General features: G+C 42.9%; 1 protein-coding gene and 2 long non-coding RNA genes across 3 annotated transcripts in view; 2 read left to right on the plus strand and 1 right to left on the minus strand.

Annotated features, from left to right (window-relative positions):
* Positions 1-1080: 1080 nt before the first annotated feature.
* The window catches only part of LOC143127810 (sodium/hydrogen exchanger 9B2), a 28709-nt gene continuing 2708 nt past the window's right edge, over positions 1081-27081 (minus strand). The window contains exons 2-10 of the mRNA XM_076289522.1: positions 25444-25586; positions 13695-13822; positions 13409-13584; positions 12930-13036; positions 12518-12667; positions 9335-9443; positions 8578-8714; positions 7862-8054; positions 1081-1317 (exon numbers count right to left, since the gene is read on the minus strand). Of these exons, the coding sequence (XP_076145637.1) occupies positions 1253-1317; positions 7862-8054; positions 8578-8714; positions 9335-9443; positions 12518-12667; positions 12930-13036; positions 13409-13584; positions 13695-13822; positions 25444-25586 (1208 nt within the window). The 3' untranslated portion in view covers positions 1081-1252. The remainder of the gene's footprint in view (positions 1318-7861; positions 8055-8577; positions 8715-9334; positions 9444-12517; positions 12668-12929; positions 13037-13408; positions 13585-13694; positions 13823-25443; positions 25587-27081) is intronic.
* LOC143128149 (uncharacterized) lies at positions 18465-18848 on the plus strand. The gene is made up of 3 exons (XR_012987829.1): positions 18465-18530; positions 18620-18682; positions 18828-18848. It is a non-coding gene; the product is annotated as an uncharacterized LOC143128149 (long non-coding RNA).
* Positions 18990-19730, plus strand: LOC143128148 (uncharacterized). Its single transcript, XR_012987828.1, has 3 exons — positions 18990-19077; positions 19171-19227; positions 19313-19730. It is a non-coding gene; the product is annotated as an uncharacterized LOC143128148 (long non-coding RNA).

Consider the following 27081-nt stretch of genomic DNA (forward strand, 5'->3'; position numbering starts at 1 on the left):
CACACATGCACAAGAAGTATCTAACTATATTTTCTGACCCACAAATAGAATCTACTGTAGTACGTACTGTATATTGCCAGACACGAGGTCTATATATTCCTGCTAAAGTGCACTGAAGAACAGAGACACTGGCGTTCTGGGCAAGCTTTTAAGAGCACTTGAGAAGGAGGGATCCCTCTTCCCTGATATGTTAAGCTTGTGCATATGTAGCGTATGCGTATGTAGAGTGATGCAATGGAGTGGTGATCCCTAGTGTGGGTGTTCACTGAGTTAGCGATTACTGGGAGAAGAGGAGAGATTAGTGGAGGAGTGAGAAACTAAATGTGGTAGTGGTGTTTATATGTATGTAGCGAGCATTGTTTTCTGTGCAACATGTGTGGGCAGAGAGAGAGATGCTGTGTCTTGTTGAGGTGTGTATATAAGAGTGACAGACTTCTGTTTCAACTGTTTAAACTGATTATGCTGTCTGCACCACATAAACCTCATAAGGTTTTGGATGCTTGTCCTCTCCCTTAAGTAAACACGCTACAGACAAAGTGTGTATGGTGTATGTGTGCTGCTGTATGAGAAATTGTCTTTGAATTTGGAAACTCTGTGTGTGTGTGTGTGTGGTTGTGTGTGTGTGTGTGTGTGTTTGTGTGTGTATGCGTGTGTGTGTGTGTGTGTGTGTGTGTGTGTGTGTGTGTGTGTGTGTGTGTGTGTGTGTGTGTGTGTGTGTGTGTGTGTGTGTGTGCGTGCGTGCGTGCGTGCGTGTGTGTGTGTGTGTGTGTGTGTGTGTGTGCGTGCGTGTGTGTGTGTGCGTGTGTCTGTCTATAACAGGATTTTTCCACAGACAGACCACACCTGCATTGTCTTTATCTCGGTCATATTGGTTGCTATGACAGCGGGCAGTGAGGCATATCATGATAAGCATGTTGTGTGAGTCCCACCCATCTGACTGTAATTCTGGATTAAATTCAACACAAGAGTTCATTTTATGCTGACTTGATTCTAAACTCAGGAGCATGCAGAGTTCATGTCATCAACATGCATACATTTTTAAATAAATAAGTCTTTTGCCAACAATATTTTGCCTTCTTTAATCAGAGCATTTATCAAAAGTAATCACTTTGATGTTTCAGATGTCTTGCAGGTTGTTTGAGCAGAAATATCACATGAGTGTCTGTGTTACCATATAAATATGAGTAGGGAAAGTAATAATATAACTAGTCATATCACTCTCCATCAGCGCTCTCTCTCTCTCTCTCTGTCTCTATAGTTTGCTTTCGAAGGTTGTATTGTCTTTGCCATCAGGAGCTGCAGATGCTTCTGGTTTCTCTGTGAAAAGAATAAGAAATAAGAGCACACGTAAACACACAGCACAACAGCAACTCTCCATGCAGGGCTTCCGTTTCCTTGCCCTAACCTGTGTGTGCATCATCTGCATGGGATAGCACTCACCTCTCATCTTCCCTTAGCAAAAACAAGTGTATGGAAGTGCACTGCTGGTCTACTTATTTTGAACTAAGCATACATATAGCTTACTTTTTGTGTACTGATCAGAGATACACTAAATTTAATTATACTTGGCTTATACCAATCAGTATACATAAAGATATGTATGTAACCTATTGGTACTTATACTTATGATAAAATACTTAATATACTTGATGGAAAAGTCTAAGTATATTTGCATGTACTTGTAGCCAGAGACTGATCTTTGAGAGGCTGTGTGACAGATTCTCATTTAATTTAATTTAACTCATTTAACTTAACTGATTCTAATACTACCCTCCCGGTAAACTTAAATTTTACTGAGGATATACTTTACCTATACTATCATGAATATGAAAAATTGGGCCAGAAATGTATATCAGCGTTGGATGGCAGTGGCTCAGGTGGTCGTCCAGGAACCGGAAGGTTGTAGGTTGTCCTAACAAAACACTTAAACCCCAAAAGTTCTCCCGATGTGCCGGTTGGCGCCCTGCATGGCAGCCTACGCCATTGATGTGTGTAAAATATATCGGTAAATGTAGTATATAATATAAATAGGCAATATAAATGCTGTTTATTACTAAACAGTACACCTATAAGTTCACTTGTAGTGCACCTAAAAGTTTACTACATACACCTTAAAAATGTTACGTAAATCTATATGAAACTATATGAAATGTATACTAAACTAAAAGGTCTGCTAGAAGTATAACTATCTTCACTAGTTTACATACAGTACAGTTCTCAGTACTTACGAGTTTACCATTATAAACTGAAAGTGGGCCAATTTAGTCTGAAGAAGTATAAACATACCGGTATGTACAAGTGTGCCATTTATATGTCAGAACTCTGTTTTCCTGTAGCCCTCTGCTGGCTTGTTTCGTGTTTTTCAATGTCTGCTTTTGTTTTGGTTTTCCATGTGCTTTTGGCCACACCCCTACTTCCTGCCTTTGTTCTCCTTCCCGCCATTTTTTGGTCCTCACCTGTTTCTTATTTGCTTCTTTTACCCACCCTATTTATACCTTGCTTTACTTGTGACTCATTGTCAGATTGTCTTTTGCTGTGCGTGGGTCATCTTTGCTCGCTGACTGTTGCCAAACCGAGGAATGTCCTGTTTTGTGAGTTATCCTCATTTGTTTGCATATCTTTGACTCGGACTCTGTTTGGATTTTGCCTGTCTGGATTTTTTGAGTTTTTGTTCTATTTTGACGATTTGGATTATAGACATTGCCTAACTTCTGATGTTGGCCAAAGACCTATTTTTGTTTTTGGAGTAGATTCTAATGTTAGATTCTAATTATGCCAGGAGAACTGTTTGCCTGTGACTTTGTGTTGCCCCTTTTGTTCACTCTGACCCTGATAATAAATTTGTGAACAGTATCTCCGCTTGGGTCCAATTTCTGACGTGCAAACTTGACAGTACAATCGGACCCTTCAACCCTCCACGTTTCCAACAGATCGTGCCAAGGTAGCCTACATTATCACCCTGCTGTCTGGTAGCCCTTGACTGGGGAACTACCATTTGGAGTAACAATGCGGCCATTCAACACAATTTTTCCCTGTTTTCATCCGAGATGAAAAAGGTTTTTGACTGTTCTAAGCAAGGCAGCTCGGCAGCTCGGGAGGTTCTACAGCTCCGTCAAAGGTCCCAGTCGGTTTCTGACTACGCTATCCAGTTCCGTACCCTGGCTTCGGCGTCTGGTTGGAACCAAGAAGCATTTTACGATGTCTTTTTCAATGGCCTGTCTGAAGAAATCAAGGACGAGCTCATTCCCCACGACTTACCTCGAACATTGGATGGTCTGGTGGATATGGCAACTCATGTCGATGCCCGGCTAAGTCAACAACGCCGGATAAGTGCACCACTCGTTTTTCCACATCAAGAGTCCCAGGCCTTTCTGCTGACTCCAAGTGCCAGGTTCTCCAGACACTTCTGAACTAATGCAGGTTGACCGCACTCGTTTAACCCCAGCAGAGAGAAGATGCCGGTTGCTGGCCAAGGCATGTCTCTACTGTGGCCAGGTGGGTCATTTAATTGATGACTGTCCAGTAAAAGACAATGCTCGTCAGTAGTAAGGGGAGTCCTGGCGAGCGGTGTTCCTGTGAAACCTCCCCACCACTTCATCAAACTCTCCTGCCAGCAACGATCTTCTGGAGGGGCCACACATCTCGGTGGCCCTCATTGAGACTGGTGCCGAGGAAAGTTTCATCGACAACTTTTTGTCCGTCCAGTGGGGGGTCCCTGTCTCTGTGCTTGGGGTACCACTAGCTGTCTCAGCCCTCGATGGTAGCCGCTTTGCCAAAGTCACATCGCACCGAGCCGGTGAGTTTAATGCTTTCTGGCAATCACTGTGAAGATATTGTGTTCTCATTGACTCTCCTCAGAACTCTATAGTTCTCTGCCATCGGTGGCTGGTTAAACATAACCCTCATGTCAATTGAGCCAAGAACATCATTTTGGGCTGGAGCCCTTTCTGTCTGTCTCACTGTTTGAAGTCTGCCCTTAACCCTTCGTCTGTTGTTCCTGAGGGACCCGAGGATTTTCCTGACTGTGTTCCGGAGGAGTATCTGGATCTGAGGCCGGTGTTCAGCAAGTCTAGGGCCACCTCTCTGCCACCTCATCGACCCTATGACTGTGCCATCAACCTGCTCCCTGGAACATGCCCTCCTCGAGGTCGGATATATTCCTTGTCTCCCCCTGAACGCTTTGCTATGGAGAGATACATCGATGAGTCCCTGGCTGCAGGTATCATCTACCCTTCCTCTTCCCCCTGCAGGTGCCGGCTTTTTCGTTGGCAAGAAGGATGGCTCTTTGAGACCTTGCATTGACTATCTGGGATTGGATGACATAATGGTCAAGAACAAATACCCTCTTCCTCTCATGTCTGATGCCTTTGAGCTATTGCTAATGATGTCCTACGGGATATGGTAAACAGGTTTTTGTTTGTTTCTTTGGATGACATCTTAATCTTTTCCAAGTCTCTTTCAGAACATGTCAGTCAAGTACGGGCAGTGCTTCAGAGATTGTTGGAGAATCAGTTTTTTGTTAAAGCGGAAAAATGTGTTTTCTACCAGCACACTACGTCCTTCCTGGGATTCATCATCAACAATGGTGGATTGGAGATGGTTTTGGGGAAGGTTAAGGAGGTAGTGGAATGGCCCACCCCACAATCTCGCAAGGATCTCTAGAAGTTCTTGGGCTTTGCCAATTTTTATAGGAGGTTTATTCGTGACTACAGTTCCATAGCAGCTCCCCTGATCGCTTTAACTTCATCCTCTGTTAGGTTCCTCTGGTGTGAAGCTGCGGAGCGGGCCTTCCAGGAACTGAAGTCACGATTTACCACTGCTCCTATTTTGGCCACCCCTGACCCCTCCCGTCAGTTCATTGTTGAGGTGGATGCCTCCGATGTTTGAGTTGGGGCTGTTCTGTCTCAGAGGTCTTCTTGGGATAACAAAGTGCAACCCTGTGCTTTTTCCTCACATAGGTTGTCCCCATCGGAGTGGAATTATGATGTCGGAGATCGGGAACTCTTTGCTGTCAAGATGGCTCTGCAAGAGTGGCGTCACTGGCTGGAGGGTGCTGAGAAACCCTTTCTCATCTGGACTGACCACAGGAACCTGGAGTACATGAAGACCGCTAAGCGCCTCAATGCCCATCAGGCTAGGTGGTCCTTGTTTTTTAGCTGTTTTAACTTCACCCTGTCTTTCCGTCCAGGCTCCAGGAATGTCAAGCCAGATACCCTCTCCCGGCAGTTCGGTGATCCTGGGGTGTCTCTTGCTGCGGAAACTATTCTGCCCACTAGGTGTTTGGTGGGAGCCTGGGGAATTGAGAGGAGGGTCAAGGCACTGCAGAAGGAGCCTGGTCCAGATAACTGCCCTGCCAACTGTCTGTTTGTTCCCAGATCTGTTTGTTCTCAGGTTTTGCAGTGGGGTCACTCCTCTGATTTGGCATGTCATGCTGGGGTCAGGAGGACGATGGCCTGTCTCTGCCAATGTTTCTGGTGCCCCAGAATGGTGGATGATGTTCGTACTTTCACTGGGGCCTGCTCAACCTGCGCACGTAACAAGACCTCCAATGAACCTTCTACTGGGCTCCTGCAACCACTCCATATTCCCAACCGACCATGGTCGCACACATGTGACTGGACTACACCCCCCCCCTCGTCTGGATTCAACCCACAAACCAATGGCCAGACAGACCATGCCAGAGCGGACCGTGTGGAGCGGGTCTTGAGGTGTCTGTCCTCCCAGAATCCGGCCTCCTGGAGTCGGCATCTAGCATGGGCTGAGTATGCCCACAACTCCTTGCCTGTAGCCACCACTGGTTTGTCTCCTTTTCAGTGTTCCCTGGATTACCAACCTCCTCTGTTCTCTTCCCAGGTAGCAAAAGCTTCTATGCCTTCCGTCCAGGCCTTCATCCAGCGTTGCAAGTCCACCTGGAGGCGAGCTCTCGCTGCCTTACTGCACTCGGGGTCCCAGATGAAGCGGTTGGCTGACCGACAGAGATTCAAGGCACCCCACTACCGGAAGGGGCAGAGAGTGTGGCTTTCCACAAGAAACCTGCCTCTGAAGGTTGACTCCCGGAAGTTGGCTCCTCGATTCATCAGACCCTACCTGATCGAGCCGGTCCTGGGTCCTTCAGTAGTCCGGCTTCACTTACCCCTGTCCCTCCGACAGGTACATCCAACGTTCCACATCTCACGGATCAAGCCGGTCCATCACAGCTCTCTCTCTCCACCTGTGGCGGCCCCCCATCCCCCCCCCCCCCCGTCTCATCGATGGGGCTCCTGTCTTCACTGTCCGGAGATTGTTGGACGTCCGGCGCCAGGGGAGAGGGCTCCAGTTCCTGGTCGATTGGGAAGGATATGGACCAGAGGAACGCTCCTGGGTGCCTACTCGTCAGTTGCTGGATAAGACTTTTATTCAGGATTTCCGTCGTCGGCACCCCGTCCCCAACCATCCTGCTCTGACGCCAAGAGGCGTACATTGAAGGGGGGGGTACTGTCAGAACTGTTTTCCTGTAGCCCTCTGCTGGCTTGTTTCTGTGTTTTTCAATGTCTGCTTTTGTGTTTTGTTTTTCCATGCGCTTTTGGCCACACCCCTACTTCCTGCCTTTGTTCTCCTTCCCGCCATTTTTTGGTCCTCACCTGTTTCTTATTTGCTTCTTTTACCCACCCTATTTATACCTTGCTCTACTTGTGACTCATTGTCAGATTGACTCTTGCTGTGTGTGGGTCATCTTTGCTCGCTGACTGTTGCCAAACCAAGGAACGTTCTGTTTTGTAAGTTATCCTGATTTGTTTGCAATCTTTGACTCGGACTCTGTTTGGATATTGCCTGTCTGGATTTTTGGAGTTTTTGTTCTATTTTGACGATTTGGATTATAGACGTTGCCTAACTTCTGATGTTGGCTGAATTGGCAACATGCAAAACACAATTATTTAAACTGACACACAGAGAGCAAAACTTTTTCTCAAGTCTCCACAAGTCTAAACACATTTTCTGCTTTACTCATATTTTGCAATTCAAAATGACACTTTTCAAATGCAGAACACGGTCACATAAAGTGACATAAAGTCACATTTCAAAACACTGCCATTCAAAATGACACTGCATGAGCTAATTGGCCAACATATGTGCCACCTGGCCAAACACGTCAACGGTTAATTGTTACCACTTCAATCAGGAAGTAAGCACTATGAAAAGACCACAGGTGAGCACCATTTTTTACAACAACAATGGAAGACATTGCAGGGAGGGTGAGAATGAGAGGGGGAGGAAGAGTGAGAGCTGGTAGAGGAGTTCATGGCCAAAGAAGACAATATTTTTCTGCAATTTTCTTTTTCAGTTTACCGTTTTTTTTCTGAGCATATTTTTTTTCACTCCAATGTAAATATATCTGCTGTGCATATGTTGCACTGACTTGTTTGGTGAAAAAAAGTTTTCCATATGCAAATATTTCTGTGCATGTGAACAATCTGAAGAATTTTCTACAATTTGAACTATTTTAGTATTATGGCAAAGCATACTAAAAATGAGATTGATTTTCATTATGCCCAACAGTGTGTAGTTGGTTAGACCAAGATCTGGTAATATGAATGAAGTGTGTGCCATTTGGTGCAAAGGTTTGATAATGCTATATGTAGTTTTGGTTGCAGTGCTATATGAGGTATTTTGCAGTTTGGGTGTGTGGTTTTGTGAATTGTGTTAACTATTTTGATAAAACCACAATAGTTTGCAGAATTGTGTTTTAGCAATTGGAAAAAACTGTAATAAACTTTCTGTGAGAGTGTGCATGTCTGTGTGCGTGCCTGTGTGCGTGCGTGCGTGCGTGCGTGTGTGTGTGTGTTTTTCGTTTGTGTATGTGTGTGTTTGTGTGAGTACATACCTGGCTGCTCGTCGGGCATGCTGGTGTATTTCTGCAGCAGTCTAGGGCCGGCGAGGCCGATCGCCACAGCCCCGATGGGTGCAGTGATGAGAATGGACAGCACCGCCACGGTCAGCACCTGCAGCCCGTACTCCTCCAGTACCTTATTGCCCTCCGCACGTGCCAGGTCTAGAGCTGTGGAGCCAATTGCAGCCTGGACACACACACACACACACACACACACAAACACACACACACACACACACACACACAAAGTAAACATACAGACACCAGTTAAATGAATGCTAAGAAGAGTAGTCTGACCTTTTACATGACGTACACCATATACTGTATACACATAAACATTACAGAAACAGCACTTAATGTCATACATATATACAGAGACACACACACATTCACACAATAGACATATAATGGACATGGGTGCTATAAATATATGCTCACGCTCTGGACCACTACATAAACACAAATCATTTTCTCACTAATGTGTACCCCATCTAACACCCAACACCCCACTCCACAAACACACTCATAAGAATGAGCCTGCTCTTACTAGACACCCATTCACAACTTTTGCAAAATACTACACACGTCTCTCTCTCTCTCTCTCTCTCTCTCTCTCTCTCTCTCTCTCATGCACGCTCGCACACCGCACACACGCCGTACGCACACACACGCATGCATACACACACACACACACACACACACACACACACCTGCACTGTGGCTTTGGGCATCCAGGCAAGCGAGATGAAGATTTTCTCCTTTAGGTTGAAGCCGGCAAACAGAACCGTGAGGTATGTTATACACACCCTAACCACAAGACCCACAAGCAGTGCTGCCACTCCCAGCCCTGCAGGGAACACAGGAGGGATGGAGAGAGACAGACAGAGAGAGAGAGAGAGATGGAGCGAAGGATGAGGAAGGAGCAAGAGGAAGTAAATGCTCTGACACAAGCTTTCTGTTGAATAAGAACTGTGACAAAATATCACACTGATGACTAACACAGCAGTCTTTATTTCTAAAAACATCTCAGTGTGGGGGAGCTGGAGTGCAGGTTGTTGCAGCTTCTGCACTCCATCCAAGTGTCCATAGGGACCTGTGTTTGAATCCAACCTGTGGTCATTTTCCCATCCCACCCCATTTTCCCATCCCACTTGCTTGCTGTCATTCTTCACCCACAACCCCCAAAATCTCTATCTGGTCTGGTCTGACCACCAGTATGCCCCCTAATGGTCATGCATTGATTTTTTTTTTAAAAACAGCAGCTCTCTCTCTCCCTCTATGTGTTGTGTGTGTGTGTGTGTGTGTGTGTGTGTGTGTGTGTGTGTGTGTGTGTGTGTGTGTGTGTGTGTGTGTGTGTGTGTGTGTGTGTGTGTGTGTGTGTGTGTGTGTGATGATGGAAAGCAAGAAGGAGGACTGTATGCATGTGTGAAATAGAGAGAGCCATGTTATTGGTTGTCAGCGACCCACCCACAGTGCTGGGGTTCAGTGTGGAGATGATGATCTCTGCTCCGATCAGGCCAAACAGGAGGGGCTGAAAGATGTCCCAGGCCACCGCCAAGACAGCAGCAACTGGGACCTGACACACAGCATGTCCACACACACACACACACATACAAACACACAATTTGTCAACCTTAATTTTTCACAATTAAGCATGAGCTGTAGCAATTCTAGCTAACAAGTCATACACAGTCATCACCAATTACCCCGTAGGAGTCTTATTGCTGTGTAACACGCTCTGGAAATTCACAATTTCGTCGCCGTTTAAAAAAAAAATATATATAGTCCAGTCCATATAACTTCATTTCAATTTCGAAAGAAATACTGGACTATGTTTTTTTTTTTTTTTAAAACGGCGACGAAATTGTGAATTTCCAGAGCGTGTTACAACACACTCAGCAATAAGACTCCTACGGACTTTCCCCTCAAGGTGGCGGCAAAGATGGCAACATTTCCGGAAAGGTACTGGCTTGATGAAATTCATTCTGGACTCTCTATTCGACCACATAAAGACCTCGGGATACTTCGGTTTGGCTTTAGGGACCCTCTAGTCACTACCACGTAAGTGTTATGTTGTTTGGAACTGTAGAAGAGGTACAAAAATAGCGTTTTGTAGCGGCGCAATTGAAATGCCCCGCTCACTTCCAGGCTACGAGTTGTGACTGAAAACGGTACAATCAAACTTTCTCAAAACACATCCGAATGACATAATTTTGATGTCAACTCAACGTATGTACCCCCAATCATCCGGAAATCGATCTAAAGTGCATTTTACTCTGGATAATTCCTTTAATTCATAGTTACTATCTCTATCTTACACTCACAATACACCGTCCTAATGAATGCGTTCGTTGCAACATTTTGTATACACATACACACACACACCAGAGGTTACGGTAGACTTTCTTTTGACTAGAAAAAATCTTCCTTGTAGCCTTATAACAAAGCACAAGCTGTGATAACTGCATGTCAAGGGCTTACATCCCTGCTGAAAAAACCAGCTAGAAACCAGCTTATGCTGGTAGCTGGTTTTAGCTGGTTTAAGCTGGTCTTTGCTGGTTTTCTTCCAGCTCTTGCTGGTCTTTGCTGGTGTAGCTGGTTGGACCACCAGCTGGATATGCTGGCGTGACCATCTGAGGAAGCTGGTCATGCTGGTTTGACCAGCCTGTCGTGTGGGATAAAGCTGGTGCAAGATGGTCATGCTGGTGACCAGCCTGCCAAGCTTGACATTGTTGGTGTAAGATGGTCATGCTGGTTTGACCAACATAAGCTGGCACGGCCAGTTAAACCAGCAGTGTAGACCAGCAACACCAGCTAAAATGACCAGCTTGAGGTGGTACGACAAGCAAAACCAGCTGAATTACCATCGTTAGGTGGGTAAACCAGCTGAAGGTATGTTTTCGCAAGAGATTTGCTGGTCTAGCTGGTCAACCATCATAGGGTGGTCAAACAAGCTGGTCAACGAGCTGGTCAACCAGCAAACCACCTTTAGCTGGTCAGGCTGGTTTTTTCAGTAGGGATCTGACTTACAGACTGAACATTTTAGATGGGTGGTCGTGACATATTTTCAGTTGCTCTGGATTTCCCCCCTAAAATAGGAATAGTCCCAATAAATAACTTGAAACTATGCTTAATAAATTAGCGTTGCTTACTAGACTTCATAGAGTGAAAGTATTGCACCAGAGAGAGTTAAAGCAGTTAGTGATCAAGGATCTTTGACTACACTGTTTGTGCAAACTTGAAATAAAAAAACAAACGTTTCATAGGTTAATTTTTATTTAAGTTGTAGTGGTGACATATTGTAGACCATATGATGTACAATATAAGTCTAATGTTATTGATTAATTACAACCCCAAATCAGAAAAGGTTGAGACGTTGTGTAAAATGTGAATAAAAACAGAATGTAATAATCTGCAAATCTCTTAAACTCATATATAGTTGCAAGTTGCAAGTATAGTTGCAAGGACACAGACAACATATCAAATGTTGAAAATGACACATTTGACTGGAAAAGTTGTGTAATGATAAGGAAAACAAAAGGAGGATAACTGGCAACACGATTGGGTATGAAAAAGAGCATCCCAGAGAGGCAGGGTCTCTTAGAAGCTAAGATGTAGTGGTATTCATCACTCTGTATAAAACCTGTGTGCACAAATGATGAACCACCGTCTTATCTGGGACTGAGCTTGTTTAAAATGGACTGAGGTAACATGGAAAAAGGTCCTGTGGTTAGACCAATGAAAATGTGCCGTTCTTTTTGGAAATCATGGACTCAGCTGAGCTAAAGAGGAGAGGGCCTATCCAAATATCCAACCTATCCAACTTGTTTCAGTGCAGTTCGAAATCCAACATCTATGACGGTGTGGAGGAGCATTAGTGCCTACAGCATGGGCATCTTGCACATTTGGCAAAGCACAATCAATTCTGAATGATGTACAGGTTTTGAGCAACATATAATGCCATCCAGGCAATGTCTATTCCAGGGAAAACCTTGGATATTTCAGGAAAACAAAGCCAAAATGAATTCTGCACATATTTAAACAGTATTTCTCCATAGACGAACAGTCTAGGTGCTAAAATGGCCTGTCTGCAGTCCAGATTTGTAAAATGAAGTGCATCATGGAATGAAAAATATGACTAAGAATACCCCATACTGTTGAGCAACTGAATCCTATATGGGGAGTAATGGGACAACATTTCATTCGCAAAACTCTAGCAACTGGTCTCCTCAGTTCCTAAACATTTACAGAATTTTGTTAAATAAAGAGGTGAAGCAGCACAGTGGTAAACATTCCCTGTCCCAACTTGTTTTTGAAACATGTTGCTGGCATCAAATTCAAAATGAACATATATTTTCCCTTTAAATAGTCAAAATTTTCATTTTCAAAATTTGATATGTTGTCTATGTCCTTTTTGCTGCTAGATATGGGTTTACAAGACTTGTATATTATTGTTTTTATTTGCATTTTATACAACGTCCCAACTTTTTCTGATTTGAGGTTGTAATAAATGTAGGATATTTTCCAATGGACATTCCGTCCGTTTATATTTTTTTTCTGTCAGACAACTTCACATGAAATTGGCGAATTTCCAGCTGTGGCCGGCTGATGTAAACTCTGACACACACACACACACACTCACACACAGACCTTTGCGGAGCCCCAGCTGAGTCCAGCAAGGAAGGCGAGCACCAACGTGCAGAGGCCCCCGGCACCGGCGAAGCCCACCGCCCGGCTCCCAAACACGGAGAACAGAGAAAGGGCTATCAGCAGGTAGGAACGCCGCTGGACCAGTTCGGCCTGACAACACACATCACAAATGCACTCAAACACAGGGGTTGAAACATCTGAATTAAATGCAATGCTTCACATTTTTAGCAAGAAATCAAGTGTTCTGCTGTGGCATGAGAAGAGACAAAATGCCCATGTGCAGTGCATGTACTGAGCCACCAGATGGCAGCCCAACGGCACAGTTATGGGGAGTGAGAGCACACCTGGGTAAGGTTGTGTGTGTGTGTGTGTGTGTGTGTGTGTGTGTGTGTGTGTGCGTGTGTGCCATTACCTGGTCATCACTGGGGAAGAAATGGATGAAAAGTCCCAGCAGAAGGCCAGCCACTATTCCACCCACCACCTCCAGAAGCCCCTTCAGCAAGTTAAACCAGGTAGATCCTGCACACACATCAAGAACATACATGTGTGTGTGTGTGTGTGTGTGTGTGTGTGTGAGAGAATAGAATAGAATAGGATAGAATGTCTTTTATTGTCACTATACAGATGTACAATGAGATTAAGAGCAACTCCTTTTTTCAGTGGCAACATGTACGTAAGATAAATAAAATAAATATAACAACATGAAATAAAATAAGTAGTGCAGGAGGGGGGTAAGGTGCACAGTTCTGCATGTGTGAGTTTAGAGTGGTTATGGCTTTTGGGAAACATTTTTTAAACAGGCCAACAGGTTAAACAGATCAGTCAAAGAGAGAGAGGGGGGGGGGGAGAGAAGTGTGTGTGTGTGCGGCGTGTGCATTCCTGTGTACGTACCTGTGCCAAATGCCATGCCGAGGCACGTAGAGAAGCCGGTGATGGCCAGGATGTCGTCGAAGCTGCCAGCAGCCATGAGTAGCGTGGGGATGCCCTTCTGCACCCCAAAGCCCTCCTTCTGCAGCAACAGCATGGAGGGAACCACCACAGCAGGAGACACTGCAGCCAGCACGAACCTACACACACACACACACACACACACACACACACACACACGTCAGACCTTGTGTACATGCAGAGTCCTGAGTTGATGTATTGAAATGGTATAGATGAGTTTGTGTATTACCCCAGGATGAAGCCCCATATCCACGGTAATCCCAAGAGGAAGTGAGAAACCACAGCAACTGTACAAGCTTCGGTAGTACAGGGTCCCACGGCTACTCTCACACACACTCCCTTTAGGCGACGTAAGGCCTACAGAACAGAGAGAGAGAGAGAGAGAGAGAGAGAGAGAGAGAGAGAGAGAGAGAGAGAGAGAATTATAATACAAACCCATATATTTACATGTCCTGTGGAAAATAAAAACCTCTCAGACAATGTTCAGAACGTTCCCTTTTACAGTTTTTGCCCACTGCTTAAGTTACACACAAAAACTAATGCTTAGACCAAAGCCTCAATACCTAAACTTCTTCTAGCATACCTTAAACACTGTAACCATAGCTTAAACACATTTTCTGCTTTGCACATTATTTGCAATTGTTATTGCAAAACACTACACACGATTAATCTTACCTACCATCCAACATACCAGCTCCTCCAACCCAGTATGGCAAGGATTGGTTGTACTGTCACGTTTGGTTAATCTATTATTTGTACTGAGGTTGGAGGAGCTGGAAGCGGGACAGTTGGTGAGATTAACAGTCTTCTGTAATAAACTCAGGGTTTTGTTCGCTAACTACGTTGTTGGTGCTTCGTTTGATAGGGACCCTGAGCAAGCTATACTGACGAAGTTTGGTGCTGTTTTGAACAATATTATACTGGTTAAAAAATGCTATTTGGGAAGGGTTTAGCTCATCGCCTTTAGCTAATCCACTGTTTGCGTTTTGGGGCTAGCTATAGCGTTTACCGGGGAAGGCTCTGTAGTGGTACAGTAATACTGTCTCCACGGCCTATTTGATGTGTTTTAATGCAGAAAAAGACCCTGGGGTCATTTTTCAGTCTATTATTTGAACTCACAGGCAAAGTAAAACCAACTTCACCGTGGTGCTGGGCCAAATATCCAGTCAAGAAAATCTGGTTGTGTACAGATGACTGATTGCTGCAATACTATCAATAATAGTTTTCTCTATATGGAAATACTGCTTTGTACGGAGCCCCCCGGGTGACATGGGGAAAAAAAAACATGGGTTAGAAAAAAAAAAAAAAGTAGTGGGGGAAAAAAAACATGAGGAAGAAAAAAAAAAACGATGCACTTTTGCGGGATCTCATTGCGGGATCTCGCAAAGTTTTGCGAGATCTCGCAAAAAGTTTTGCGAGATCTCGCAAAACTTTTGCGAGATCCCGCAAAAGTTTTGCGAGATCCCGCAAAACTTTTGCGAGATCTCGCAAAACTTTTTTTCTACTTTTGGAACTTGCTGGGCTTCCTACTTGACCCCAATAGGCCCACAAACCACTACCGCCAGATGGCAATCGTATCATGATACTCTGATTGCTCTATCACTGTTGCGTGTTGTGGGTTTTCTGGACACATTACATAGGCCTATGACAAGGGAGGGAGAGGGAGACACCTGCGTGCAGACACGCACACACAGCAGGCTACAATAAATTGCCTAACCGACAGCAGCCTAATTTCGAGGTATCACCAGGGTGCGATTTGTAGGGGGGGATGGTGAGGATTTCCCCAACTCTGGTTTTCCTATCCCTACCTCTGCTAAATTATTTTTATCTCCGGTGGGGACAAGGATTAAACCCCTTGATAGCGATGAATGCAACTTAACTGCTAGCCTACTTAAACTCTTGAAATCTAGCGATCTTCAGTGTCAATACATCAGAGTAGGCTATTCAGTAGCCTTCTGGCAGATGGCGCATATTTCTGAACGTCATCGAACACAAAAACATTGTAACATTTTCAGTCCCTCTCAACATTTTAGTGCGGGAACTTCCGCAGGGAAAACAGCTGAACCAAACATGAAACGCGCTCAGAGCAGCATATCGTCTTACTTTAAACACCTAGTAGTTTGCGGAGGACGAACGAGAAAGCACTCGTTTGATAAATCCGCCAGGCTAGGCCTTGTAGACAAATAACTTACAGAAATAATCTGTACAGCAAAAACATGTTGGTGGGTATTTAAACTATCTAGCGGGTGTTTTAACAGCTGCAAGAAATAGAAGCTTATGGCCCATATGTTCTGGTTCGTAAATTATTTTCATAAAACTTCAAGTTGCCCTATAACTTCTCTCCAAACTCTTCACTGCACTGTAGCCAATTAACTGACAGTATGATAGTAAGCTATTTATTTTCTGTAGGCTTCAATAAACACATTTATTTTTTCAACTTTTACAATATTACGCACTTGGCTACTGAATGCAAATCTGCAGGAGAGAGAATGCACGCAGCCTACGCAGCGTGTAGCGCAATGTGTAGGCTATTTGTATACCAACTAACACTGTTAGCCAATTCACTAACTCAAGACTTCAGTGTCATCATATACAACATTTTACATAACAAATACAGAAAGGATGGAGGCAGCAAAGGTAGAGGAGTCATTTCAGATGGGTCAAGAACAAGGTGAATTTGTATGTTTCTCAAAACGTAGTCCAACCCTGCATTAGAGGAGCTGAGCACACTCGCTGTTTAAAGTCATACACAACGGTAAACTAAAACTAAGCTAAAGGTATTCAAGGTAACATATTCAACCCCCCCCCCCCCCCCCCTCTGTTTTTTACACAAATCGCACCCTGGGTATCACTAATACCTATTAAATAAATGTAAAGGACACAGAACTGTAAGCTCAAATTCAAAAACGTTTGAAGTCTACCTAAACATATGCAAAGGGAATATATATAAATTGTGCTGCATATAGCCAGCTTAATTAATGTCAATTTAAAGATTATGAGCAGTTTCTATGCATTTTTCCATTGATAGTTACAGGAAGCCACGTTTTGTTTAAACTATTGTTGCTTCTAGCCCACGTTACCTCCAGTTTCACTTGCTGCAGGGACGCACACATTGCATGATCGATCATAAGCGTTCTATCTCCGATGTAGAACTCAAATGTGTCTTGACGCCGCCGTTTGTAAGATCAGATCAAATAAAACGTTCTAAATGGAACGCGATGTAATTAAGCTGTTCCTTTCCAAGCGTCTTGGAGACGTACTGTATGTGTGATGACTGGGCTATGTCTATATAGTTGATGACACCAAATGAATAAGTATTGTAATTATGTTATTGGTAGTCGGAGGAGGAGTTACACACACACACACACACAACTCGGGATTTACTTTTCACAGTTTATTCACAAGAATTAATTAATACACCACTACCTCCCACACACAACCACCCCGCATTCATACAACCCGCTTAAACTAGCCCTCTCTATGGCCGAGTTAAACTAGGGGAAGGGACTGGCCATTAACCCCGGCCGGGGGCTAAACTCAAAGCGCGCACACACACACACGCGCGCACACACACACACACACACACACACACACACAGTAGGCCACACTAGACTGCAATAACAAGGCAATCAATAGACTGAGCTAGATCACAGGGTCCTATGACCGGCTTTGAGAAAGTACTGGTTTAGTCCGTACAGCAGCTCCAGCCTGGAGCGTTATGAGACTGACCGTAAGTGTCCAGAGATAATTCAGAGTCTGCAAGTAGCCTAATCCACAGAGTTCGCAAGTATCCACAGTGTTCGCAAGTAATCCACAATGTTCGCAAGTAATCCACAACGTTCGCAAGTAGCCATTCACTACAGTATGCTGCAAATGAGCAGATGTGTGAAGCACCGGGCATAACTTAATTTCGCGGCTACGTGGAGCAGTAGTAGGTTCATTGTTGAGGAGGCCCATAGTTTGAGAAAAGCTGCAGATCATAGGCAGAGAAAGCATAATGCTCTGAGAACAGTAGCCAAAGGTTTTCCTGCAGAAACAGGTGCCTTGGTGCACGCACCCCGCTTTCACTTTGACTCCCTGCATTGTGGCAAAAACTGTCAGTCAGACAGTGAATTTTGGTTTACTAAATTAGCATAATGCGGTAACAATTATCATTTCAATTCTATCTGAAATCTGCTCACTGCAGACGTTACAATGCAGACCCAAGCAGCAGCCTTGAAAGACGTACACTTTGAATTTGATCAGAGCGGCTCTGGTTCTTCACCTAACTTGGTGTGATTGCCTGGATGACCGTTCAATCAAATCAACAGACCTATTTGTGTCTCTGTGTGTTCGTTATAGATACGGTTCCAACTCTTTACGGGAGCGTTTATTTCCATATTTTACTTTCAATTTAATCTGACAAAAAGTGTGGGGGATATAATCGTGTTCCAGCAAAACTGTGTACATTATAACACCCACATCCCCCACGCTTGCTACGCGCCTGCGTGTGTGCGTGTCTGCACGCAGGTGTCTCCCTCCCCCTCCCTTGTCATAGGCCTATGTAATGTGTCCAGAAAACCCACAACACGCAACAGTGATAGAGCAATCATAGTATCATGATACAATTGCCATCTGGCGGTAGTGGTTTGTGGGCCTATTGGGGTCAAGTAGGAAGCCCAGCAAGTTCCAAAAGTAGAAAAAAAGTTTTGCGAGATCTCGCAAAAGTTTTGCGGGATCTCGCAAAAGTTTTGCGAGATCTCGCAAAACTTTTTGCGAGATCTCGCAAAACTTTGCGAGATCCCGCAATGAGATCCCGCAAAAGTGCATCGTTTTTTTTTTTCTTCCTCATGTTTTTTTTTCCCCACTACTTTTTTTTTTTTTTCTAACCCATGTTTTTTTTTTCCCATGTCACCCGGGGGGCTCCGTAGCTTTGCTCTACTACTGGCACACAAAAACTTAGTTCTCTTAACGTAGATTCATACACCAAAGCTATGGAAAAATGTCAGCGGCTGATGGACACTTCTAGCATTGAGGCGGAAGAAGATGCGAGCGTCCACAAAAGGCAGTGCATGGTCACGTGATGGTAAGACCTCTTAAATACAGACTACATTATTTGCACAATTCAAATATTCTTTTTGCAATCAGTGCAGATTGTATGGTCTTTTATTTCAGATGAATCCGTTCCGCAAGCAAGAAAGCATTCCAGGATGGTGCGTGTGCCTGGAAGCCCTGTCTGTAAGTTAACATTTACACATGTATTATTTAAGAAAACCAGTTGAGTCATATTTCCTACCATGGAACTACTGACATTCATGTTTATTAACCTGGTGCATATCATGTTACTGTTCTGATGTATTTGTCTCTTCCTGCCTTTTATTAGGTAAGCAGATGTCACTGCCTCCACCACCTGCATGTGAGTTTTTCTTTTTAGCGATTGTTTAATGTAACAGCATAGGTTTATCTTTTGCAAATGTCATGTGCAAAAAAAAACCTACCATAAATTAACTGACCAATATTCATATTTACTTTCTTTTTAGATGAGTCAACACCACACAGGCAACCAGCTCATTGCCCAGAGCTGGATGGGTCTATTACAACGCCTGCCACTTCATCTTGGGACCCAGTTGAAGGTACAGTGTCTTTGAATTTTCCATTTCCAAGTAAATACAATTTCATGACAAGGAACTTGAGAGTAACTAAACTTTTTTTGTTGTTGTAAACAGCACAAGTGACTCGTCACACAGAGGGAGGTGGCTTGGCCATGGAGACGGAAATAAGAGGTAAGAAGACTCACTTAATTTGTTCACATATGCAGGTATATAATGTATTTAACAACTAAAACTAACACCATCCATTTTTCCATAGCAATAAGGACAACCATTACCGCATGGCACAGCGAATGGACGCATTTGAGGAGAAGATGGATGAGCTGCTCATGCTCTTAAGGAGCTCCCAGTCACCTCCCTCTGCTCCAGTCGATGACATATTGCTGTCGTCCTGCTCGACAGTTACTGAGCTGCAGGAGAGGAGGAACAAAATGCCCTCCCTCCAGGACTTGTACTCTGGGACCTAAGCGGGCAGAGACCATCACCAAAGACTCCACATATTCTGCACACACACTCTTTAACTTCCTCCCCTCTGGCAGGCGCTACAGATCCCTGCACTCAAAAACAACCAGACACAAGAACAACTCTTTTCCCACTGCCGTCACTCTCCTGAACTGCAGATAAGTGGGGTCATCCCCACTTTGACCGTTTACCTGCCCATTACATACTTTATCATTCCAATACAGTATGTGTCTTGCACACTACATTTGCACTATTACTTTGCACTCTACATCACACTCCATGTGTAGGGGAGACCGGGGTTGGTTGTCACAATTTTTACTCATGCATGAATTGCTCATCTTCAAAAACTCTTTCAGCAGTAATTCCTACATGAAATGAAAGCTTGGGGTCTTGGCTTTAAATGTGTATAATTTTTACTTTTAGAATGTATTGTAACAGGGAGCAATTAACCATCAAAGACACTCTGACACAATGTGACAATCAACCCCATCACGGGGTTGGTTGTCACAGGATATGGGGTTGGTTGTCCCTATAGAGTTTCAATGGGATTTCAGTGATAAAATGGGATCTTAAAAAATGATGTGTAACTTTTTAGTTTTTTAAGCTAGAAACTGCAAATAAGTTTTAATATGAATACCACCCCTATGATAGTTGTCATCAATGCCCCTTATGTTTAAACAATGGGATTAAAGGAGGTGATCAGTTACTTGAATTGTCTACTGTGTTGAGAAATGAAATGAAATCATTTTCCGTGCTAAAACCTCTTTATTATCATGTAAGTTGCAAACAAAGTTGCAAACACAGTGACAACTGTGTCTCAGTGACAACAAACACATGTGACAACCAACCCCACGAGCTATGTGACAACCATCCCCAACTGACCTCTTGACAAAGATGTTAACCTAGCTGCCACATGGCTTTAACTTGATAGCTAAAATATGACTCAAAATAAAGCTACTACCTTTGGCTTTTTAATGAGTGTTTTGTTTTTGAACTACTAATATCCTACAAGCTCTCAATACAAAAACAACACCAACATGAAAATTTACTCTGACCTATGAAATTTAAAAATTGTCTCCTCACCTCAATGCTGTGTGTCTGCTCAGCAAAATTCCTAGTGCAAATGAGTAAGCTATCAAAGGGTAACATTTTGATATCAAAATTTTACCACAGCATCACCTAGTGTGCCTGGAATAAGCAATGTGACAACCAACCCGTGAGACAACCAGCCCCGGTCTCCCCTACTTATATTGGTATTATGTCTTATTTGTATAGTTGTTTTGTATATTGTGTTGGTATCTGCCACAATGTATATTGTTGTCTCTATTGTACAGTATGTCTGTCTATTTGTTGAATGTATAGAGCACCTACCAAAGTCAAATGCCTTATGTTAATATACTTAGCTAACACTAAGTCTAATTTATATATATATATTGTTAGGCCTTTTATATTGTTTTTTTTGTCTTTTGATAATTTTATATTAAAGTTATAAGTTCCATCGTTTTTGCCTGTTCATTCTTTCCTGCTAATATATAATAATGCATTCCTGCTCATGCTGTTTAAAGTAATAATACAATTGGTATGCAAAGGTTGCAATGTTAGGGCAAGGTTCCCTAAAGGTTGCAATATTTAGGGAAGGGAACGTTCCCTAAATGTTACAACGTTTAGGGAATGTTATGGGAACAGTTAGGGAACGTTAGGGGAAGGTTTCTAAAGTTTGCAACGGTTAGGGAACGTTAGGGGAAGGTTCTCTAAAGGTTGCAACCGTTTTATATAACCAAGAACTAACGTTTCCGGAACATTCAGCAAACTTTCCATGGGAACCAAAACTTACTCAAAAACTAACCTTCGGGCAACGTTTCCGAAACCAAAAACTATGGTTCCCAGAACGTTTTGGAAACCATAAATTGTTAGCTGGGTTGCTGCTTACATCTCTTCAGCTGTGCTTCATATGCGCCTTTCACTATAGACCAGGTTTTTCTTGGTCAGTGGCATAATGCTTTTTAGATGGTATAAGATAGCGATTTTTAGATCACCCGCCAGACCACACACACCCCTGGGCACATTGTGTAAAAAAAATCGAGTGTAAGATAGGAATAAGCTTTGCGTTATGATAAGAATACGCTTTGCGCCGCTTTTTTGATCATCAAATTAGAGCCCTATGCTTCGCTCAAATGGAGGAAGAGTAAATTCTTTGAACTACAGTATGTCAGACCATTGATCTACAGTTATGTTAGCATCCATATCCTTTCCCTAGTTTTCTTTTATTATTGACATTGAGGAACCTGTTCCTTTTACCTCAGGTGGGGTTTCAAGGATTGAATCAAGTGAAAATTTTGGTGGAAGTGGGGTGAGGTGATTCTGTATAAAATGTCTCACTTGTAGGTATCTGAAAAAGTTACTTGTTGGTAAAGAAAACTCCTGTCTAACCTGATCAAATGGCATGAAAACACCATCCTTATATAGCATCTTGATATTTAACCCACCTGAGTAAAAGTATCTAGTAGAGAGGCTGGGAATAAGTGGTTGGCTGTAATTAGGCATATTCGATCTATGTAATAATCAGGTAATAACGTTCGCAGCGGCCATTTTGTTGATATAGAAAATGCATAGGTGGGTCTATTTAATGATCGCTGTAGGCTATTTGTTTATTTGTACAAAATTTAACGTGATAGGCCTATGTTGTGCAATAGGCCTAGGCTACAGGTCATTCTAACAACAGCAATACAGGCCATTCTAACAACAGCAAAGAGCCCTAGAGTCACCCACTGTCAGAAACATACCTACTAACTTTTTTCCAGCTGTCTTCCTGTTTTAATATTTTCCCGTAAAATATCCCGTATTTTATTACTTTCATAACATTAGCCCCATCGGACTTTGCCGTCTCTGTACTGTTGTCCTGTATCCCCTGCCCTTAAAGCATTGTTTTGCTTGCCTGAAGGCGAGTGATCAGGGGCCGGTTCCCCGATAACGCTCACTCTTAGCCCGCTGAGAAGACTCAAAAGATATATCTTTCCAAAGTTGTTTATGTTCCTAAGTGTGTTCCCCGAAGTGTCCCTTAGGAAGCTTCTTAACACGCTGCCTCTTACGTTCGACGTTACAAAGGCGCTGTCCCAAGTGAAGGTGCTGAATTAGTTGGCATCGATTGCTCAGGAATCGATTTTCTACTTCACGCGAAGGTGCATGACGGCGTTAAGAAAGACAACACGTTCTATGCAAATAAAATATTCCTCAAATTATTCCAGTAACATTTATTTGAACATAGTTTAAGTTATCAGTAAAATATAAACTATTAACTAAATTATCAAATTGGCAGTAATATGTTCACACGATATGTTGTGACGGGTAGACTAACCGGGTATCCCTCGCTAATCATCCACCCTCCTTATCCCGTTGTGCCACTTGTGCCGCTTCTTGATGGGTTTAAGGACTTCTAAAAATTATGTGATACACTTTTATATTAATGGTAAGGTACCTTACAATTACAATTGATTGGCAAGCAGCTGCAGTATTGCGGTATTGATTGCCATTAGTTAATGTTTTCAATAAAAAGCAAATATCTACAATGAACAGAGAGAGAGTTAGATAGCCTACAGTATGGTGGGGAAGCAACGTAAAAAAAGGGCACCAAGCTTCTCGTCAGAGGAACTTGACATTTTGCTGGACGAGGTGAGCTTGCACAAAGTGACACTGTTTTCCAGCTTTCGGAATAACTTGTGCAACAGCAACAAAAAAGAGCTATGGAGCGACATGGACTACACGGCTCCGCGGCCGGCGCCGTTTTTGATTCAATACAAGGACACGTTGGATCGCTGCCATAGGCCTAGTTGGTCGCTTACTGGACACCACCATGCTTACCCATTTATAGATCTTAGCCATTTAGAGGCAAATTCTTTGCCAGCTTTTAATTATCAAAAGTGATTGCCAATTTGAACGCTTTAATGACATTACGAAATAGCCTAGGCTTACCACCATATTAGTTCTGATACCAAATAAAGTAAACTTCATAAATAGTCCTGCATCCATTGCGAACATATTTTATCATTAGTCTTAAAATGTCCATAACATAAAATCATCGTTGAGCCACAACATCATCAACGTACCATAGTTTGACTTGTACTGCTGCGCTGATTTCTAAAGACTGCTGCACAGTGGCGGCGACTAGCGCCTTGAGAGCTCAAACAACGCTAAGAGAGAGCTACGAATGGTCCAGGGCCCACTTCCCCGAAAGCATCTTAAGCCGAAGAGCGTCGTAAAGTCCCTCTTACGAACGTCTTAAGATTTGCCGACTGTTTCCCGAAACCATCGTAGCTTAAGAGCATCGTGAAAACACTCGTAGATCTACGAGTGCTCCAGAGTACTCGTTACCGGCTAAGAGCGTCTTAACAGTACTTCTCACTGAGGTCACCAACAGGACATACAGAGGATTTACAACTTAGAATACATAATCCAATTTACGTTCCCATTCTTTATTGTGTTTACCTGTGATGAATCAGATTTTAGCGTGCAAAATAGCCTACATTTAATGGTCATAATAATGTGATGAAAAGCGGACAAAAATGCAATCAAGTTATGAAACGAGACGTTGCCAGAATAGTTTGACATTATCTTTGCTAAGTGAATATTTTATTAGGCCTATGAGGTAAAAAGCAGAGAAAGCAACATGTGGTTTAGTCTGTAGCCTAGGCCTACTGCATCAAAATCTAAGCCTACACATTTCCTCTCTTTCTTACTCGACTTCTTTCTTATCTTCAAACGTGTTCTTAAGTGGCACCGTGAAAAATTATTGCATGGTGCAACAATCTAATCTTAAAATAATTACAATTATTTATGTCTCTGTGTGGTATATAACCTACTTGGGATGCTTACATGCAGATGTCAAAGTGTTTCTATTTTCGTATTGATGTGAATGAATGTGTAGATCCGAGGTTTAAATGGTAAGCCTATAGCTGTGACGTGCAGTCACCTGACATCACCGTCAAATCAGAGGATATTTCAGAACTATTAACGTGGACAGCTCCCCTTAAGAGCATCTTAAGAGCAGTGCACGCGCGTTCACGCTACGAGCATGTTCGGGAAACAGTCGGAAAAACCAAACGAACGATCGTAAGATGAATCGTAGAAAACCCTCTTAAGAGCGTGTCTCCGTCGTTATCGGGAAACTGGGCCCAGACCAACCTTACGAAAGTGTGACTTACAGAAGATATACTTAGCGTACGAACGTGTCGGGAATCGTGCCATAACGTTAAAGTTAGAGAGGTTAAGGTTTAGCGATAAGAACGTTTGGGGGAACCGGCCCCAGAACAGTGTGGGAGAGCACGATTTGACGCCAATCTCATTAGTGACAAATTTACAAGTAAGTGAGCTTCGTGATACCATTTAACTCGATTTAACCATCAATTGCATTGATAAGTGTGACTATATTTTTCTTTATCTCTGTAAGAATGTTTGTTTTTTGTAAAAACTTTTGTTGCAAAAAATGTCTGAGAAAATGACAATAGAAACACACAGACTGCAGTTTTTTATATAAAGCACATCAGTGTGTTTCTGTTGATTTGAAAGAGTAATGGTGTGCATGTGTGTATGGTTTTGTTGCAATAATTACATTTAGAAAGGATTGTTGAGTTTTGATTGCAGTGTTTCATTTTGTGAGTTGTTTATCTCCAAGTGCTATGTCTTATTTAATTTGGCTATGTGTAGCGTTTTGACATAATGAGCCATATTCTGCAAAAAGTCTGTAGGCAATTAGGCAAAACTGTGAGCTGGGACCAACACAACATTCAGTCCAGCAGAGAGTGCCCGCAACTCTATATTTACTCATTCTTTCATTCAACCTTTATTCATTCTCGGTGGTTCATTGAGGGTATCAATTTCAGTGAAACCGACACACACACACACACACACACACACACACACACACACACTTACATCAGGGTTGAGTCCAAGGCCAGCACGGGTCAGTATGATAGCCAAGGCAATATTCCTCAATGCAGATGACCATGCTTGCTCAATACGAACTGCATCCGTTACATATGGAACATTCCTCAAGACCAGACCCGCCAGTAACATACCTGCACACACACCATCACCACACCCATGATATATGATATACACACACACATGCATACATTTACAACAGCAGAAAGAACAGACACATACAGACCTCTACATGCACATATGCAATAGTGTAAACACATGCATAGCCATAATAACATTTGCGCAAGCAAAATATTCCATATCAATGATTGCCTGCAGGCAGTGTTCGAATTACCCCGTCGGATCCGGGGGGGCCCACTGGGGGGGGGGGGGGGGGGGGGGCATTCAACATCCAATAGATTATAATAAGCAGGGTAGCCAGTTTATTAAAATGAAATCTATGACATTATGAAATTCAGCCTAATAACCAGTGGTGGAATGTAACGATACAAATACTTCGTTACTGTACTTAAGTAAAATTTCCACGTATTTGTACTTTACTTAAGTAGAATTTATATTGCATACTTTTGACTTTTACTTCGTTACATTTTACAGCAATTATCTGTACTTTTACTCCGGTACATTTCTACAACACTATCGTTCCTTTTTACGATACATTTTATGATCAGATTTTTTTTTCTCTCTGACAAACACGTTTGTTTTACCAGGGGGCGGGGTTGCTATTCTGGAGCGCTACGTGCCCAGCTTCTAAATCTTTGAAACATAAGCTTTTAGTCTAGACCAGGCAAAGCGTGAGCTTGTAGCCATCTGCATTCGGTAGGCTATATTCACCGGACCCATGGCTACACTGGACATGCAACTGTGTTCTGTGCCTTTCTCTGTCTGTTATCTGCAGCGTTAGGGCCTCCTCTCCGATGAGATTGCTATCCGCGGATCAGCGAAGTTACAGGCTATGCCCATGCTTCTGTCACACGTCTGATCATTTGCGGCACAAATGAATGGTAGACTATTAGCATATAGAACCGCTGGCCGAAAAAAACGTAGCATTTTCCAGATTAGGAAATATTTTCTTAATTGTGTGTGATCAAATAAAAAGGCATAGCCTACAATTGGGGGGTAGAAATGTGAGCGCTCATTCAATGTCTATGTGCGTCTATACGCAAGTGAAACCTAATCATAAAGACTTTTCTGTTCAATCAGGCACGATCCACCCGACGTTTCCCTGGTCTACCCCGTTAAACTTCAGGCTCTCGTGTTTTGCTGAATGATATACTCAGCAGATCACCCTAGTAGATAACCAGAATTACAGTCTCTAGAATTGTAGGTCAGAATGTAAACTGGGCCACAGATGGTAAGCACAATTGCATTAGCTTAAAACTACTGTATCTAGTCGAGTATAACCTAAAACTAGCTTAATTAAAATGCCACAGCCCATACTAATTTTTCTTTTAGAATATAGATATTAAGAGAATAAATCATTATTTTACTTTTAATACTTAAATTACATTTAAAAGCAGGTACTTTTTACTTTTACTTAAGTAGGGTTGTCATTGTGGTACTTTTACTTTTACTAAAGTAAATATTTCTCTGTGTATTTGTACTTTTACTTAAGTACTGAGATTCAGTACT

Source organism: Alosa pseudoharengus, unplaced genomic scaffold (assembly GCF_046254945.1).
Source record: "Alosa pseudoharengus isolate Yale_2024_CS ecotype anadromous, Long Island Sound unplaced genomic scaffold, YU_APseudo_1.1 YU_APseudo_1.1_scf_17, whole genome shotgun sequence".
Lineage (NCBI taxonomy): Eukaryota > Metazoa > Chordata > Actinopteri > Clupeiformes > Clupeidae > Alosa > Alosa pseudoharengus.